Source organism: Taudactylus pleione, unplaced genomic scaffold (genome assembly GCF_031769625.1).
Source record: "Taudactylus pleione unplaced genomic scaffold, aTauple2 ptg000017l, whole genome shotgun sequence".
NCBI lineage: Eukaryota > Metazoa > Chordata > Amphibia > Anura > Myobatrachidae > Taudactylus > Taudactylus pleione.
Window position 1 is genome coordinate 4,415,778 of NW_028284419.1, and position 14,876 is coordinate 4,430,653.

General features: G+C 39.9%; 1 protein-coding gene across 8 annotated transcripts in view; it reads left to right on the forward strand.

Moving 5' to 3' along the window:
* Nucleotides 1-14,876, forward strand: part of LOC148540759 (pre-B-cell leukemia transcription factor 1) — a 166,305-nt gene that overhangs the window by 124,865 nt on the left and 26,564 nt on the right. For 7 of the 8 annotated variants that reach the window (XM_088482001.1, XM_088481999.1, XM_088482007.1 and 4 more), the window contains 2 exons: nucleotides 5,436-5,571; nucleotides 6,067-6,226. In XM_088482001.1, coding sequence (XP_088338127.1) covers nucleotides 5,436-5,571; nucleotides 6,067-6,226 — 296 coding nt within the window. The remainder of the gene's footprint in view (nucleotides 1-5,435; nucleotides 5,572-6,066; nucleotides 6,227-14,876) is intronic. The other variant, XM_088482003.1, reaches the window with a different exon arrangement.

Here is a 14,876-nt window from a genome sequence, read left to right on the forward strand (position 1 = left end):
TAAAATACATTGAGAATGCCAGTGCCCATTATGCTGTGCCCCCTGTAGTTGTGCCCTATATGCAGTGCCCTCCTGTAGTTGTGCCCCTTCTGCAATGCCCCCAGTAGTTGTGCCCCTTCTGCAATGCCCCCAGTAGTTGTGCCTTTTCTGCAATGCCCCCAGTAGTTGTGCCTTTTCTGCAATGCCCCCAGTAGTTGTGCCTTTTCTGCAATGCCCCCAGTTGGTGTGCCCCTTCTGCAATGCCCCCTGTAGTTGTGCCCATTAAGCAAAGCCCCCAGTAGTTGTGGCCCTTATGCAATGCCCCCTGTAGCTGTGCCCATTATGCAATGCCCCCCAGTAGTTGTGCCCCTTTTGCAATGCTCCCTGTAGGTGTGTCTATTAAGCAATGCCCCCAGCACTAGCTCCCCCTCCCCGCCCACACCCCTATGAAGAAACTTACCTTCATGCTGGCACTGCTTCACGCCGTCAGGGCTCCCGAGACACGCCACCTGATGGATCTAACTGCATACAGCAGACGCGTGGGATCCTTACATCGCGGGTGACGTCATGATGTCACCCGCGCACTGCATTACTGGGGCTTCTTTAGTCTCTGATGACTTTAGAGACCAGCGTTCTCAGTACTAATGGGGGTCTGACGAGCCAGGAGCGGCATTAGAAGCTCAAAAGAGCCTCATGCGGCTCGAGAGCCGTGGGTTGGCCACCCCTGTACTAGATAAATGATAGCTAGGGCCTGATTGGCTTCTATGGGCAACACCTCCATCTGTCCTTTTTAAACATTTGGTAAGTCTCTCTCAATATTCTGGATTCGGGATTACATTTCTTTAGGGATGCATGATTTTTACTGCTTTAGTTATAATTTTTCTTAAAGGTTTAAAGTGGTTAATACTATATTTTTACAATGTATCTAGTCATGTAGAGAATATTTGATATTGGGATTTATCTTTGAGGGAACATCCTGTAAATGCTGATAAAGTAAAAAATTTATTTTTCCCTCCCTTAAATTAGCACATATACCAGAGGTTCCCAAACTCCGCCATTACAGTCCAGGTTTTAAGGATATCCATGCTTGTGCACAGGTGACTTAATTAGCACCTCAGTCAATTTGATTTAACTTATTGATCTCAAGCATAGATATCCTTAAATCAAAATGACTAAGGTGCTAATTAAGTCACCTGTGCACAAACATGGATATCCTTAAAACATGGACTGTAATGGCGGAGTTTGGGAACCTCTGACAAATACAGTTGTCTCCTTACACATCTTTGCTGCAATTGCGCTAAAAAGCCCCTGTTGGCGGTCAAGGTACCATGAGACTCTGCTAGCATTGGGCATCTTTTTTTGGCGATGCGATGCGACTAGGATGCACCAGCAGACTGTGCTGATTAATTTGATATGCAATACTTGTATATCTGTTTGTGACTGACTCTCTGAATCTGTATACGAATTACTAAGTAGGAACTGCAGGTATTTTCATTACAAGTTCCGTTGTGGTTCATATACAGACTCAGGTGCACACAATTATACAAGTGTCGCATATCAAATTAATCAACAGAATCTGCCGATGCGTCATTGTTGCATTGCATTGCGACTTAGACATTTTTCGCCAAAAAAAGACGCCCAACACTAGTAGAGTAGCACGGGACCTGATGGCTCACTCATGCCAGGTAAGTCGTTCTGGTGTATTGAGGCTAGATGTAGGAGGACACATCTGTAGAAGTAAATGTCAGATATATTATTTTGTGTATGTGTAGGATATTTCACCACAACCATAATGTTCCCGCACTTATATAGTTAAGCTCACAGGGTCCTGCTGCTAATGCCTTAATAAACTATAGAAGAATAAAGGAGAAATTTCACAGAGCTGATCCCCAGGGAAAGTCACTAATCCTATAACCGTATTTACTTTCTCATTAACACAACAGAGCGTTGGTTTCTCTAGTAAAAAAAATTAAATAATTATAGTAAGTTGTATTAACAAATATATAACAAACGAAAACAATATATAATAATAAGATCTAAATGATCAAACAGTGTCGGTCTAGGCAGATAAATACAGTGCATCCGGAAAGTATTCACAACGCTTCACTTTTTCCACATTTTGTTATGTTACAGCCTTATTCCAAAATGGAATAAATGCATTTTTGTCCTCAAAATGACAACGTGTAAAAAGTTTTTTTTTCTGTGTTTTTTTTTTTTTTTGCGATTTTTGCAAATTTAATTAAAAAAAAAAAAACCCTAAAGCTGCATACACACACAACCTCTAGAAATCACATGTACATAAGTATTCACGGCCTTTACCATGAAGCTCAAAATTTAGCTCAGGTGCATCCTGTTTCCACTGATCATCCTTGAGATGTTCCTACAGCTTAATTGGAGTCCACCTGTGGTAAATTCAGTTGATTGGACATGATTTTGAAAGGCATACACGTGTCTATATAAGGTCCCACACTTGACCGTGCATGTCAGATCACAAACCAAGCATGAAGTCCAAGGAACTGTCTGTAGACCTTCGAGACAGGATTGTCTCGAGGCACAAATCTGGGGAAGGGTACAGAAAAATATCTGCTGCTTTGAAGGCCCCAATGAGCACAGTGGCCTCCATCATCCTTAAATAGATGAAGTTCGGAACCACCAGGACTCTTCCTAGAGGTGGCCGTCCGTCTAAACTGGGCGATCAGGGGAATAGTGCCCCTGATTTTTCAGCGCCAGGAACTGGGAGACTAGTCAGGATAGAGGGAAAGATCAAGGCAGCAATATACAGAGACATCCTGCATGATAACCTGCTCCAGCGCGCTCTAGACCTCAGACTGGGGCGACGGTTCATCTTTCAGCAGGACATCTTTAAGCACACAGCCAAGATATCAAAGGAGTGGCTTCAGGACAACTCTGTGAATGTCCTTGAGTGGCCCAGCCAGAGCCCAGACTTGAATCCGATTGAACATCTCTGGAGAGATCTGAAAATGGCTGTGCACCGACGCTTCCCATCCAACCTGATGGAGCTTGAGAGGTGCTGCAAAGAGGAATGGGCGAAACTGCCCAAAGTTAGGTGTGCCAAGCTTCTGGCATCATATTCAAAAAGACTTGAGGCTGTGATTGCTGCCAAAAGTGCATCAACAAAGTATTGAGCAAAGGTTGTGAATACTTATGTACGTGTGATTTTTTTTTTTGATTTTTTTTTAATTACATTTGCAAAAATCGCAAAAAAGCTTTTTACACGTTGTCATTATGGGGTATTGTGTGTAGAATTTTGAGGACAAAAATTAATTTATTCCATTTTGGAATAAGGCTATAATATAACAAAATGTGGAAAAAGTGAAGCGTTGTGAATACTTTCCGGATGCACTGTACATGTCACAAAACCCATGCGACTGTATCATGCAACTTGTATGTTGTAATATAACAGAACAACTTTTAAATGTTTGTAGCTGACACAAATAGCCAATAGAAGTTAATGTCTGTTAATGTTAGAATTATTCTAACACATACATGCCTACCCTCCCGGTTTTCGCGGGAGGCTCTCGATTTTTCGGGTAACCCCCCGCACCCCCGGAAGGGTAGGCATTTCTCCCGCATTCTGCCCACTTCCTAGTGAAGTGGGCAGAATGAGGAGAATACCGGCGGCGATCGCGGGTCTCCTCGAAGGGGGCGGGGCTTAACATGTGATTCTGCATGAATCACAGCATTTGGCCCCGCCCCCTATGTAAATTTTACCCAATCGCGAAAGTTTTACCACGAGGGGGCGGGGCTTAATGATGCGAATCATTAGGTCCCGCCCCCATCGGCCCCCTGCTGCTTCTCTTACCCGGGCTTCTCCCGGGAAGAGATGATAAAAGGTAGGTAAGTATGTTCTAACATTAACAGGCACTACCTTGTATTGTGCTGGCTACTAAAGTGGTTTTACCCTGTATGGAGAGGGTGAGAGACAGGGGTAGGGTAAGTACATCTATTTCTACGTGGGACTGCTTATAGTGAGGAAAGACTTTTCCTGACTATTATTAGTAAGTATGTGTTATTAAGAGCTCTTGCTGAATAGGAAAAGTCTCTTTCCTCACTATAAGTAGTCCCACGTAGAAATAGATTTACTTATCCTACCCCGGCCTCTCACCTTCTCCATAAAGGATCATTAAAAATCACACTCCGCGTGGAGTCGTTGATGCAGCTGTATAATGGATATGTGCGGTCTATAAAAGGTCACAGCATAAGCACTCCGCTCAGTTAGGAGGGTAACATGAATGGCCACACAGCTTCCTCTTGCGATATTAACAATAGAAATTCCACTTTCACACATGCTGATGGGACTCACTGACGTGTTTTTGGCCAAGTTACACTGGACTTTTTCAAAATTCGTCTATAGGTTCTACGTATGGAACAAAACTTTCTCTATACGGCATGAGCTCCAAACAACTCATGTAATGTCTAATCTTCCTAAAAACAGGCACTAACTTATATTGGCTATTTGTTCTAGCTACTAACATACGCAAGCTGCTCACGTCTATGTATTACTTCATACAGGTTGTAGGATACAGTCTTTGCTCACAATATATTTACAAGTTTATGGTCCAATTTCTACATGTGATATCTGTTTAACTGCTTAAGTCAACATTTTGTTTTAATGATAAATGTACAATGCTGTATCAATGAGAAAGCAAATACAGTTCAGTTATAGGATCATTGACTTCCCTGGGGACTGTTTGTCAGACGTCTTAATTTCTGTCAAGATATAGGTTTTATGATGTACATATTGATCTTATAGAAGCGCTTATGTCACAGGAAGCACCCTGTTGTACTTAACCATTGGACATGTTAAGTTCACAGCATTAATGCATTTCCTATGAGGTATACTGTGATACTATGTCGACACTGACTATATCTACACCACAATTCAGGCACGACTATGCCGACGTGGTTGTAATGCTATTTAAATAATTTTAACCTGATTAGTATTAGAATCTTAAACATGTTGCTGTTTAAAGTTTAGACCAACCCGGTAAAATTGCTTTAAACAACATTACAACCACGTCGACATGCTGGCACCGACATTGTGGTGCCAAAGTAGTCAGTGTTGACATACTGACTTTCGACCTGTATTCAATCTATAGAATATACAGTTTCCGTTGTATAAATCTGCAAAAGTTTTTAAACTTTCAGATGTGATTGCCATTTCATTGTGTGTATGACATGGATGTAACTCCTAAGCTCCAATGCAAAATATAAACCCATGCCTCAAGCCAACAGCGCCATGGATGTTTCTCCCCATTGCATGTCTTACCTGGGGTTCTCCGAAAATAGTTTCCATGGTTTACAAGTTTAGTGGTTCAGACCCCATCATTTTGCAGATGGTTCCCCTTTGGACATTATCAGGGCTTATATTCCCATTTTTATCACTATAACTGCTTCCTAAATGCTCTAATGAGATTCTGAACTTTGTTTCACAGGCGGAAGAGAAGAAACTTCAACAAGCAAGCTACAGAAATCTTGAACGAGTATTTCTATTCACACCTCAGCAACCCATACCCCAGCGAAGAGGCCAAAGAGGAGCTAGCCAAGAAGTGTGGCATCACCGTGTCACAGGTAATGTCTGTCTTAGGTCATCTAATATAATTCATTATGCACTGTGTAGGCAGGGCATGACCATATTCTATACCAGTACAAATTGCAGGTCTTCTATTGTGCTGGAATGCCTATTAACACATGTTTCATTTATACCTGATATATAACGGGACAAGGAAGAGATTTTAATTTTATTATTACCACTGCTCTGAATAGTAAACAAAAAAATTTTTTTCTTAAAAACAAGCACAAATTTGGGATTCAAAATAACATGGAAGTTTCATCCCGACACAAATTCCAATTAAGACAGTTTGCCACACACACTCATTATCAGGAGTATATGGCAGCCTGGAGAAAAACAGACCTGTGTCTTAGTTTTTCTTTTTATAAGAAAAAAAAGCAGCATGTATACACAGTTTATGGCACGTCTGCTTACATGCAACCACACTTCAAACTTTAATGTCTTCATAATATTTGCTGTAACATAGCTCGATATCTCTCTTACGCTCACTACAGGTTTCAAACTGGTTTGGAAATAAGCGAATCCGCTACAAGAAGAACATAGGTAAATTTCAAGAGGAAGCCAATATTTATGCTGCCAAAACAGCTGTGACTGCTACCAATGTGTCAGTTCACGGAAGTCAAGCCAATTCGCCCTCAACTCCCAGTTCTGCTGGTTAGTTTGTTTTTTTTGTTTTCTTTTGTTTGGTGCTGCTTTTGGTTTTATCTTTTACCTTCAACCTTTCTTTACTATGCTCTTTGTTCGCTTTCTCTACTCCCATTTGTCCTGGCTCCAGTGCCTTCCCCTCTTATCTTCTCTCCTACACCCCCTCTCGCTCACATTTCCGTCTCTGTATTTTTACTTTTTTTGTTTTTACAAGTTTTTTTTTAGTTTGCTTTGCCCTGCTTGTTTTATGGATTAGCTTCCCACTGTTTCTGTGTTTTTAGATATTACCATAATGTTCAATGTCTTTTATTTTTTTTTATATCTGTAATAATTTGTTATATTGAGGTTAGCTTTATTAAAACCTCATCTAATGTCCCTCAGCAGCTGCCATTTTGTGGCTAAAATAAATTTTCAATATTTTAAAATGCCCTCGTGACTTGCTTACCTTCTTCTCTTTACATTGAAACAGTCTGGCCTGTCTGAAATGACTGCTGTGCTGTTTGTAAAGGGTGGCCACAAGTTTGACCTTTATTAAAGGGTAAATGATCTGAGAAGTAACTGTACCATGAAACTCCAAGCTGATACGTGTCATTAAGCAGCATAATATTGTTATTGTTGCTCTGAAATATTTTGTTCATTTGTGGTATTAAATTATCGGTGGCATCCCATCCTAATCTTTCAGATCTAGCCATACTGAATAGAATGCAATTTACATGCAGGTTGAAGCTCTTTAATCCAGTAGTATTTACTTGGTTGCACAGATGTTGTGTGTGTTGGGCCCCAGGAGTTGTATCTCTTAATTTAGCAAAAGACTGGGTTGTTAAATAGTTTTTTTTTCCACTCTATACATTTTTAATAAGTACAGTTTTTAGCTTAATTTTATGATTTTTAAGAAACGCTTATGGCAATAATGTTATTGGCTAGAAATGTTTTTTCAACCACAATAGTTTACTGCCATTATTTCCAAATATTATTTAAAAAAAAGCAGTTGGCATATAATATCCAAGGGGTGGTGATCCTTTTGGGCAAAATGTATGCCAGGCTTATTTTGTAAACAAGGAAACTACACATAACCATTATTATCTTCCTCCTAACTCTTTCTTTATTTTAATGTCCCATTTATTTCATACGCAAGTCAATGACCCTAATGTGATTGTTTTTTTGTTTTTTTTAATAATTATTTTCGCTACCAATAGTATGCTGAATTATAGGGATTCAACCTGTATTAAAAAAAGAAATTGATTGTTATTTGTCTTTAAAATATGGTTATTATGTATTTTGAGACTCTATTTATACACTGACTAGTCACTTTAAGAGATCATGTGCAAATCCATTCTAGAAAGTGCTGGTAGTGGCTTGAAGGGCTAAATTGACGAATTTGGAGGGGAGGAAGTAAGCAGTGTGAGAATGACATTACCAAAACTCCAGTAATATGATCTCTGTTGCGTTGTCGTAGACTCCATCAGAATGATTGGTGTAATTTATTGCCGTGGGCTGTACAATAATTAGATCTCTGTAGTTGATCACTTGTTGATGTCATGATTAAGTCATTTGGCTAATGAAATCTCCAGGAATTGATTCAGGGATAGTTGGCAACTCTCCAGAAAAGAGATTAAGGATGAAGCGATGGGGAATTAAGCATAACAGGGATAGAGTTTATGGATGATAGGCGAAGAGTGGTAGCAACCAAGAGATCTGGCCTGTTGGTAAGGGAAACATCTGCACCGACAGTACAGAGTATGATTTTAATGTGACATAAGAGTGAGCTGGGTGATAACAATGTAGGCATGAATAAGGCATGACTAGCTGATAGAGAGAATTGGTAGTTGATTTCACTTTAAGAACAAATGTCTGTTTCAGAAAAATAGGTCCAATGCACATATATGACTCTCACCATGCTGCAAGTGGTAGATAATATGACTATGGGCAAATTACAGAAGCGTTCTTAATGTGGACTTTTTTTTTTTTTTTTAATCACCTGTTCTTTTTGAAATCCTACAAAACCATTTAGGTCATAATAATTTTCTGTCTACTACTTGTTGTGGCTGCATAGGAGGCAGTCATCTACATTTACTATGCCTTATGTTTAAAACTTCTTTATCCCTTTCCCCCTGTTTCTTTAGGTAGACATTTAGTTTTGTGCTTCCTGTTGTCAACGCACAAAAGTTAAGTGAGCGGAATTGTACATTTTAGGAAGGAAAAAGCACGCAGTTTGGTTTCTCACACAGACAGTAGAAGTCTAAGGGATTAAAATAAGACCCAGTAATATGTAGCTGCTTTTCAGCTAAAATAGCCATCCCATGTAGAAGGGTTTTTTTTTCTGTTAATGGCAAGTTAAGCATGCCTCCGACAATCATTTTTCACAACTGAGTTTCTACAAATCATCTCCTTTTCAAAATCTCTCAGGAGGGAAAGATGTATGGCTGTCAGGCACAATCAGTCTGCTACACAGACGCTAACACAAACAGTTCTCAACATGTGGTGGCAGACATGGGAGCGGATGGCAAGCATGTCACAGTGCAGACAAAGCTCATAAGCCTCTTATCTCATAACATCATGTGACTGTGGTTGCCATGGTAGTCAGTGCCACTTTGTAGAATTAGCATTTTTCTTCACTCTGCTATGAATGAATTATAAGTGAAAATGGTAAATGCAAAAGTTCTTCTTATAACCTAAAAAAGTCATTTTTGTGTTGAATTTGTTTTTATTTTCTTGGATTTGCTGCTTGAATAGAATTGTTGTACATAAAGACTTGGAGCTCTATTTATTAACATTATTTTTACTAAAATACAGTGAAAAAGGGTGTTTTCACACCCTTTTCACATTATTTTAGTTTCACCTACAGTTACTATAGGGCAATTGGAGTAGAATTCGTAAAATTCTACTCCAACCCCTAATTATCACTTATTTTTAGTAAGCAGATCGCATTTCCCATAATTGTAATGGGAAATGTGATCCGACCAAAGTTACTAAAAATAAAGTGTAAAAAAATACCGGGGAAAGCCCTGTGATAATAATGCCACCTGGAGGTGGCGCTATCCAGGGTCTCCCCCCGTTACCAGACTCCTCCCCTGCTCTAACGGGGAGAGCGGAGCAGGGAGTCGGCCCCAGTAATCAGCTGTGTGGTTTAAACAGAGCACACGCTGATTCACTGTATTTTCAAGCTCTGTCTCTGCAAGGGATTTGTAGTAAATCCCTGTGATGTTGCCTAAATTCGCAATGCGAATTCAGTCGGTAATATCACACTACAATCTGCATTACTAACGCAGATTGTAGTAAATAGAGCCCTTGAAGTGAAATACAATTATTAATAATTCTTACTATAGCTGTAATTATATTTTTATTGATGAACTTAGTATTTTCATATTGTGTCAACTTATTTGACTCAAATTTATGTATTTATTTTAAAGCTATCCAGTGGTCAAGCCCCTAAAAAGTCAATAGATTTGTCTGTATTACACATTTTATTTACACACATTGTTGTATATAGTATTTTTATTATGTACCACCAAGCTCTTAAAGTAAATCTTCAAACCCTTAAATATTTTTTTTGTCTGCAGATTTAAAAGAAAAAAAAAACTTGCTGCCGGCATAAGTATCTAACCCCTGTGCTGTTAAAGCTCCAAGTTTACACAGATAAAATATATTGCCCTAATCATTAAAAAAAAAAAAGTCAGCTTTTATTGATAAAAACCCCTCTAATTCAATAATACTAGTCATACTGTGAGTCTGAAGGAACGTGGTGAAAATGAGGACCGTTGAGCATTCTAAGAAAAATAAATTTAAAGTTATGACCTGCATAAGATCGGAAAAGGCTACAAAATAATATCCGTGTTTGCATATCCCATTGGGGTCTGATGGATCAATTGTGAGGAAATGGAATCTGCTTCATACTACGAATACACTACCTGGACAATGCCGTTCCTCAAAGCTCCTTGCTCTGATACGATCAGAGAGGCCAACTATCACTTTAAAAGAGCTACAGAGGTCGGTCAACATTATCCATGCTCTGCATACAACTGTCTTGTATGGGAGTTGGCTAGAAAGAAGCCATCATTACTGGAGTTTGCCAGAAAACATCAGCATGACCTAGCTAAAATGTGGAATAAGGTTTTGTGGACAGATGAGATAAAAATGAAGATCTTTGGAACCAATTTTAAAATATATTTGTGGTGTAAACCTAACACTGCCCATTTCTTAGCAAACACCATCACAGTAATGAAGTTTGAGGGTGGCAGCATCATGTTAGGATACTTTTCCTCAATGGGGACTGGGCATCTTATTAAAATTGAATGGATGATGCAAGACACAGGGAGACACTGCAAGAAAACCTACTTCAGTCTGATGGAAAACTAAAGCTTTTGGAAGAAAGTTCAGTGTGAAAACTTTGTAGAAACTTAACCCAAAAGCAAAAGTGGTTCTACAGAGTGCTAGTCTGCAGGGGATGACTACTTATGCAAACAACTTTTTTCAGTTTTTATTAAAAAAAAAGAAAAGTCTAGAAATTGTGCATTTTTAAAGTGTACCTAATGGTTTGCAATAAAAATGCTGTCTTGTCTTGAGCAGTCTTTAAGGTCTATTGACTTTTTAGGGAGTTGTATCCTTTAGCAAGCCATATTTGTATTTGAAAAAGAGAAAATAACAAAGTCCCCCAGCACAGTGCCAAAAGTCAGTGATAAGCCAGTGGGCCTAACTCTAAACAATGAGTCTCATACATTCAGGTGTTTTTAAATTGAGAGCGAACTTACTAAGATGTACCCCAACAGCCTCTATGATGGCACTACATGGACCAGCACTCATTGCCTGCTTCTGATCCTCTATATGTATTCTGAGAGTAACACACTGTATGGAAGCTGCTCAAATCAACTCATAGGCTAAAATGTTTTTTGTAATGTTGGGGTTATCATGGCTTTCTCTTTTCATGTTACTTCTGTGCTATTTTATATAAGTCAATAATTAAAAATACAGACAATCATACTCGAACAGTCACTTTTTTATTGTTTGTTATCATAGGGGGTATTATGGTTCAAATAGAAATATTGTCTGCTGTTGGCTCATTTGAGAAAATTTTCAACGCAAAATAACAGGCAGCTTCCTGGCTATACTGGCAGCAGTAAGAGTGCATAAAAGCCCATACTTGGCCATCCATTTGCAGATTCTATATAAACATTAAAACCACTGACAAGTGAAGTGAGTAACATTGGTTGGTTCAGAGCAGTTTAAAAATGTCAGGTCTTGTGGGGTGTTCTCAGTATGCAGTGGCTAGTACCTACTAAAAGTGGTCCACTGAAAGACAAACGGAAACAGGGTAATGGGTTCCCATGGCTCATTGATGCGCCTGGGGACTGAAGGCTAGCATGTCTGTAGCACATATTGCTGAAAACGTTCATGCTGGCTACGATAGAAAGGCGTCAGAATACACAGTGCATCACAGTTTGCTTTGTATGGGTCAGAGTGCCCATACTGTCCCCTCTTCACATCCTAAAGCGTCTACAATGTGCATGTGTCTATCAAAACTGGACCATGGAGCAATGGAAGAAGGTGGCCGGGTCTGATGAAACATTTTCTTTTGCGTCATGTGGATTTCGGGGTGCCTGTGCCTCGTTTACCTGCACTAGTATGGCACCAGGATGCACTATGGGAAGAAACCAAGCCTGCGGAGGCAGTGTGATGCTCTGGGCAATGTTCTGCTGGAAAACCTTGGTTCCTGGCATTCATGTGAATGTTATTTAGACACATACCACCTACCTAAACATGGTTGCAGACCAAGTATACCCCTTCATGGCAACAGTATTCCCTGATGGCAGTGGCCTCTTTCAGCAGGATAATGCGCCCTGCCACAGTGCAAAAATTGTTCAGCAGTAGTTTGAGGAAAATGAGAGTTCAAGGTGTTGACTTGCCTTCCAAATTCCTCAGATCTCAATCCGATCGAGCATCTGTTGGATGTGCTGGAAAAACAAGTCTGAGTCACCTCTCAACTTATAGGACTTAAAGGACCTGCTGCTAATGTCCTAATGCCAGATACCAGAGGACATCTTCAGAGGTCTTGTGGATTTCTTGCCTTGATGGGTCAGAGTGTGGCGGCACAAGGGGTCCTACACAATATTATGCAGGATGGCAGAGAGGACTGTCAGCAGGCAGCCCTCAGTAAGCATGTGATGTAACACATCAGTGTTGGTCCCGGGCACTCCACTGGTTCACGCTCACCTCCCCAGCCTTCCGGATATGCAAAACCTCCATCAATATCAGGTGTCATCCATCTGTCACCGACGCATTTCGACCCTTATTCCGTTGGTCTTTTTCAAGGTGTATCCAAATCGTGAAGGTTTTAATGTTACTAGCAGATTTCATGCCTTCAGTTTGTCTAGGTGGAATTAACATATGCTGCCTGCAGTAGGTATCCCTGCATTTGTTAGCTAGATGAGAGGTATATGGCTCTTTAATATACATAAAGATAATTCCCTTCTATATAAGAGCTCGCAATGTATTTATTAGTAATAGGAAAAATAACAGAAAAAGGAGTATATTTAAATAAAAAAATTTTTTTTATTCAAATCCAGTACGCCAGCCTATCAGGGAGGTGTTAGTCACTGGTACTGGGGTTCGAAAAATTGGCACTTTATAATGAGTTTTATACTGTGATAATAGAGATCTGAGATTGCAGAGATAATACAGAAGAAATGTATATTTGGCAAAAGATGTTGAAAGAATGCAATGTGTGCCAGAGCCGTAACTAGACTTTTGGTGCAGTGGGCCAGAGAGAGGATCTGCCTGCCCCGAACCACCACCCATTTTTTTAAATGGGGACATAAGACATGCACCCTTAAAAGGGATCTGGCATCATGGGGAAGGGACATGACAAATCTGATTTGTCCCACACGATGATGAAGAGGTACCTATCCCATTGTACCACTGTTATCCAGGTGTCTCTGCCGAAAACAGTGTGAATCCAGTGGCAGCAGTGATGATACACAATAACTATGTTGTATAACTCACCAGCTCTAGATGTAGGAGAGCACTGGTGAAGCTGCACCTGCAGCAAGATTTTGTCTTGTCAGTACAGCCGTACACGAGCCTAGAGCCGGCAGTGTAAATCACTGACTGAAGATATAGAAAACATGCTGCTAGTAGTGTGTGTGCAGCAAATATCAGCGGCGGGGAGATCCATGTATGTACACTACACGGGCAGTTGAACTTACCAGTAAAGGTACTCAAGCTGTGCTAATAGAACCTGTGTCGGGAATCTGTGTCTGTGATTATGGCTGCCATCAGAAATGTGGGGGACGTAGCTCCCTGTGTAAAGGTGTGTGACTGCCATGTGAGAGGTGATAGGTTTGAGTCCTGGGTATTACAGTATTTTAAAATGTGTTTGTTAAATAAAAGAGGATGTGACTGAAGGTGCTTGGGGAGTTGGCCAGGGAGGAGATATGGGCGGCCAGGAGATGATGGTGATAAAAGAGGGAGCTACAAGAGAAACTGATTATAAACAGAAAATGAACAGGCCTGAGCAACGCCCCCCTGCCCTGCGGTGCCCTATGGTGTGGCACATGTCGCACCACCCTAGTTACGGCCCTGGTGTGTACAATGAGGGAGGGTCACAGCTTTATTGATTAGTTTGCTTACACAATTATAGTACATGTGTTATGAACTGTATATTGTAGTTATACCTTTTAATATGGTTTGACCATTCATATTAGATTGTTAAAACTGCATGGCAGAGATATATACTTGGAGAGAAGTGCATACACTTTAATATAAGGCAATATAAGATACCCAGTGCTTCTCAAACTCTGTGCATTAACAGTGCAGGTTTTAAGGATGTCCATGCTTCAGCACAGATGGTTGGATCAAAATGACTGAAGTACTAATTAAGTCACATGTTCTCAAGCATGGATATTTTTAAAACCTGCACTTTTAGTGTGTCTTGAGGACCAATGGCCTGATTTTGAGATTTACGCTAATGCAATCGCAACTGCGATTTCTTACAGATCACAGGGAAAATATGAGAGAGAGATGAGAGAGAGGTGATGGTGAAAATGAGATTTATTACTACAGTTACTTGTCGTGTGTGTATTTGTCTTGGACAAATACACACACATTTGTCTTGGACAAATACATCACAATATAGAAAGTGGAAACAAAACCTAGTATTGATATAAGTAATAAAGGATTAGTTAGACAACATACTGGAAACACAAGCACAGAACAGTATGCAAACAGATTAAAAGTTAATAGTGCAGTAAGGAATTAGGTAACTGAGGAGTAAGTAGCTTTTTCCAAAATGTTTTTTAAATACTTTATATGATAAAACATAGTTAACTATGTATACTTCAATAGCAAGCAATTGAATGGACCTGATAATGCAACATATCTCATTCCAAAATGAGCATGATGTGGTCCTGATTGAAATTAATCACATTATTATGATGACATATGACCCCTTTCTCCCATTACTAAATGCTCTGCCTCCAAATTTACCATTTCTATAACCATTGCCCAATTAGTTGATGGCAACAGTGTGTATAAACTAATTAGTCACATGGGGCAAAGCGTTTTGTATTAGTCAAAGTGACCCTGTTGGAGGGTCTGTTATCAGATAGGAAAGAGCAGTTGGAAGGTCACGATCAGTCTGTATAGGCATCTGGCTGTCTGGACCAAA